This window comes from Palaemon carinicauda, chromosome 34 (assembly GCF_036898095.1).
Source record: "Palaemon carinicauda isolate YSFRI2023 chromosome 34, ASM3689809v2, whole genome shotgun sequence".
NCBI classification, from domain to species: domain Eukaryota; kingdom Metazoa; phylum Arthropoda; class Malacostraca; order Decapoda; family Palaemonidae; genus Palaemon; species Palaemon carinicauda.
In genome coordinates, this window is record NC_090758.1 from 80,518,434 (window position 1) to 80,523,433 (window position 5,000).

Below are 5,000 nucleotides of genomic sequence, written 5' to 3' on the forward strand. Positions count from 1 at the left end.
TCATTAACTTATTATGAATAGGTAGAATATTTCACTTCATTGCTTCCTAATAATTATATTACGTTTATTCAGTTCTTAGAATTAAATCTAAACACTGATTTACAGACATAATAGCTTTTAAAAAGTAACTATAAGTTATTTAGTGTCTCTGCAATAACATTCACACACAAATTTACAAATTTAAATATAAGTGGCCGCGGTGGCATAACAACAATAAGAATAGTGCCAACATATCCCTGCTTGTCGTAAGAGGTGACTAAAAGGGATGGGACAAGTGGGCTTGGAACCCCCTCTCCTGTATTATATACTCCTGTGAAACATCAAAGAGGTGGAGCTGAGGGGAAGTGACTGCTCCCAGCACTATAGTTTTGGGGTGTCTGAATGTGCGTGGATGTAGAACGATAGAGAGTAAAAGATGCAAGATTTGAAGTATGTTTAGGAAGAGAAGGATGGATATATTAGCTTTGTGTGAGACAAAGATAAAAGGGAAGGGTGAAGGGATGTTTGGTGAAGGGACTGGTAGAGTGTCTTTGATTGAAAGGGGAAGAGCAAGAGAGGGTGTGGCTTTATTGCTGAGTGATTGGATGGCAGGTGAAGTAGTGGAATGGAAGGAGATATCATTTAGTTAATGTGGATAAGGGTTAGGTTGGTAGGGAATGTTTGGCTTTTGTTAGTGCATATGAGCCAGGTTTTGAGAAAAGTGAAGAAGAACGGAAAGAGTTGTGGAATGAATTAACTAGGTACGTAGAAGGACTGGGTATAAGGAATTATGCAGTTATCATGGGTGACTTAAATGCTAGAGTGGGCGCTGGATAGGTAGGTGTCATTGGGGAGTATGGCGTACCAGGGGAAAATGAGAGTGGTGAGAGGATGGTAGATATGTGAGTTGAGCAAGAGATGGGGATAAGTTCTATCTATTTCAAAAAGATAGATAAAAAAAAGTATACATGAGTAAGAGTGGCAAATGGAATAGTGGTAGATAAGGCTTTAATGGATTATGTGTTGATAACTAAAAGAATGTTTGGAAGATTGGAAGACGTGCACATGTTTAGGGGTATGGCTAACGGTATGTCTTATCATTTTTTGGTGGAAGGAAAATAATTGTATTAAAAGAGTAGCGGAATAGATTGGGGGATGTAAAAGTAAGCTAGTGAGGGTTGACGAGTTAATAAAACCGGAGGTAAAAAGTGAATATCAAGAAAGGTTGAAAATGACATAAGACAGAGTGAAAGTAAGAGAAACTGGTACTTTAGAGGAGGAGTGGAAGTTAGTGAAAAAAAATTTTGTTGGGATTGCATGTGATGTGTGTGGCAAGAAGTTTGTTGGAGGCAGCGTGAGAAAGGGTAGTGAATAGTGGAATGAAGGAGTGAATGTAAAAGTGGAAGAGAAGAAGAGGGCATTTGAAGAATGGCTGCAGAGTAATAGTATAGAGAAGTATGAAAGATATAAAAAGAAAAGTGTGGAAGTAAAGCACAAGGTAACTAAGGCAAAGAGGGTGGCTGACATGAGGTAGGGTCAGGGACTGGGTAGTTCATATGAGAAGAATAAGAAGTAGTTTTGGAAAGAAGCGAAAAGAGTAAGGAAGGCTGCTTCGAGATTTGAAGAGATAGTGAAAGATGGAAAGGGAAGGTTGTTAAAAGGAGAGGAGGCAAGGAAAAGTTGGGTGGAATATTTGGAAGTTTACTTAATATTGAGAATAATAGGGAAGCAGATATAATTGCTGTTGCAGGTGTTGAGGTGCCACTGATGGGAGATGACAATAAGAGAGATTACAGGAGAGGAAGTGAGGAGAGCACTAGATGAAACGAAAGTAAGAAAAGCACCTGGTATGGATCGTGTGAAAACTAAGATGTTGAAAGAGGGGGGTGTCACTGTACTTGAATGGTTGGTGAGATTGTTTAACATGTGTTTTATGTTATCAATGGTACCTGTAGATTGGGTTTGTGCATGTATTGTACCACTATATAAGGGTAAGGGAGATGTGCATGAGTGTTGTAATTCAAGGGGGTATTAGTTTGTTGATTGTGGTTGGAAAAGTGTATGGTAGAGTACTGATTAATAGGATTAAGGATAAAACAGAGAATGCAATCTTAGAATTTCAAGGTGGTTTTAGAAGAAGTAGGAGATTTGTGAATCAGATTTATACAGTTAGCCAGATATGCGAAAAATATTTAGCAAAAGGTAAGGGGGTGTATGTTGCATTTATGTATCTGGAGAAAGCGTATGATAGTGTTGATAATGAAGCGATGTCGAATGTAATGAGGTTCTATGGAATGAGTGGAAGGTTGTTACATGCAGTGAAAAGTATCTACAAAGGTAGTAAAGTATGTGTTAAGATAGGAAATGAAGTGAGCGATTGGTTTCCGTGGAGAGTGGGTCTGACACAGAGATGTGTGATGTCACCAAGGTTGTTTAACTTGCATGTTGATGGAGGGGTGAGAGAGGGGAATTCTCGAGTGCTTGGACGAGGATTGAAGGTGATAGACGAGAATAATCATGAATGGGAAGTAAATCAATTGTTGTTTGCGGATGATACCTTACTGGTTGCAGACGCGGAAAAAAAGCTTGGCCAATTAGTGACAGAATTAGGAAGGGTGTGTGAAAGAAGGAAGTTGAGAGTTGATGTAGCTAAGAGTATGGCTATGAAATGTACGAAAAGGGAAGGTAGTGCGAGGTTGAATGTCATGTTGAATGGAGAGTTACTTGAGGACGTGGTTCAGTTTAAGTCCTTGGGGTCTGTTGTTGCAGCAAATGGTGGAATGGGAGTAGATGTACGTCAGAGAGTGAATGAAGGATGCAAAGTGTTGGGGCCAGTGAAGGGAGTGGTAAAGAATAGAGGGCTGGGAATGAATGTAAACAGAGTTCTGTATGAGATAGTGATTGTACCAACTGTGATGTATGGATTGGAGTTGTGGGGGAAGGAAAGTGTTGGAGAGAGAGAAATTGAATGTGTATGAGATGAAGTGTCTGAGGAGTATGGCTGATGTATCTCGAGTAGTTAGGGTTAGGAACAAAGTAGTGAGATGAGAACGGGTGTAAGAAATGAATCAGCAGTTAGAGTGGATATGAATGTGTTGAGGTGGTTCGGCCATGTTGAGAGAATGGAAAATGGCTGTGTGCTGAAGAAGGTGATAAAAGCAAGAGTTGATGGGAGAAGTACAAGAGGAAGGCTAATGTTTGAGAGGATGGATGGACCGAATAAAGCTCTGGGTGATAGGAAGATAGATGTGAGAGAGGCAAGAGAGCATGCTAAAAACAGGAATGAATGGCGAGCGATTGTGACGCACCTCCGGTAGGCCCTGCTGCTTCCTCGGGTCGCCTTAGATGACTACGGAGGTAGCAGCAGTAGGGGATTCAGTGTTATCTATAGTGTGTAATGGGGAAGGGTGGGCTACGACACCCTAGCAGTACTAACCAAACTCGGTTTAGTCCCTTGTCAGGCTGGGAGGAGCGTAGAGACGAAAGGTCCCCTTTTCCTTATTTGTTTGATGTCGGCTACCACGCAAAATTGGGGGAAGTGCCTTGGTATATATATATATATATATATATATATATATATATATATATATATATATATATATATATATATATATATATACATATATATATATATATATATATATATATATATATATATATATATATTATATAAATAAATATATATATATATATATATATATATATATATATATATATATATATATATATATATATATATATATATATATATATATATATATATATATATATATAAATATATATATATATATATATATATATATATATATATATATATATATATATATATATATATATATATATATATATATATATAAATAATACTGTACAGTTTATATCATTGATACCATAAATCAATCAATTATACTTATGGTATTAATTAAAAAACTCTATGTTCATATTACAGATATCCAAAGGACACAGTCTCCACAGCTAAAATGTCCGAGAGTGCAAACGACATAACTTCTCAAGAGCAGATATGGCCCAAATATGATCCAGTCTATCAGAGATACTTTCAAATAGGCGAGGTTCCTTTTTTTGTTGGGCTGTAATCACTCAGAGATACAATGATTTTCAATATTTTCTAGATATATAACCTTAGGTCAGGAAAGTACTTTTATTCAGATTATTAGAATAATTTTATTTCTTCATGATAACTTTTATATTACTGAATAATCACTTTCTTCTCTATATATGAAATCCTATGCTCTAGTTTTTAACATTCCTCTCTCTCTCTCTCTCTCTCTCTCTCTCTCTCTCTCTCTCTCTCTCTCTCTCTCTCTCTCTCTCTCTCTCTCTCTCTCTCTCTTTATATATATATATATATATATATATATATATATATATATATATATATATATATATATATATATATATATATACATATATATATAGTTCTTCAATAACCCAGCTCCTATGAATATCATGTAAATAAACTAGTAAAACATAATTTTTTTAATGTACTTAATAAAACTATAGAATCTTAATATAATACTAATATTTAACTAGTGATTATTTTGATAAACTAATTGATGGTACATCTAAAATTATATGATATAATTTTAATCATTAATATAGATTCTATAAGTAGCCTTTCCAGAAACTTTCCTTAGGTAAATTAGAGTGTTTGACTTGTATTTGTAATAGCTTATGAAGGTGTAACATACAACTCGTATTCGGTGATAAATTGATAAACAAATATTTATTCATAACATCAAGGAGTCAAAACAATATATCTTAGATTTAATAATATAGCTTTTATAGATATCGTATCCTCTTTATCACATAATTACTATTCATTGTTTAAATATCTCTAATTATTCCAGGAACACAGAACATTGTACGTGACCACTACCGTGCTGGAAAAGTAGCCTTGTGGTCATGGCTACTACCTAGTCTGGAACGAGTGGGTTCTCGGTATGCCCCAGATAAAAACTTTCACAGATTACCAACTGATCTCCAGTCGGGTTTATACCCTGAAT

General features: G+C 35.6%; 1 protein-coding gene across 1 annotated transcript in view; it reads left to right on the forward strand.

Moving 5' to 3' along the window:
• LOC137627062 (neuroligin-4, X-linked-like) overlaps positions 1 to 5,000 on the forward strand; it is a 22,753-nt gene that overhangs the window by 16,965 nt on the left and 788 nt on the right. The window contains exons 5-6 of the mRNA XM_068358045.1: positions 3,926 to 4,041; positions 4,845 to 5,000. The exon at positions 4,845 to 5,000 is cut by the window's right edge and continues 788 nt beyond it. Coding sequence (XP_068214146.1) covers positions 3,926 to 4,041; positions 4,845 to 5,000 — 272 coding nt within the window. The remainder of the gene's footprint in view (positions 1 to 3,925; positions 4,042 to 4,844) is intronic.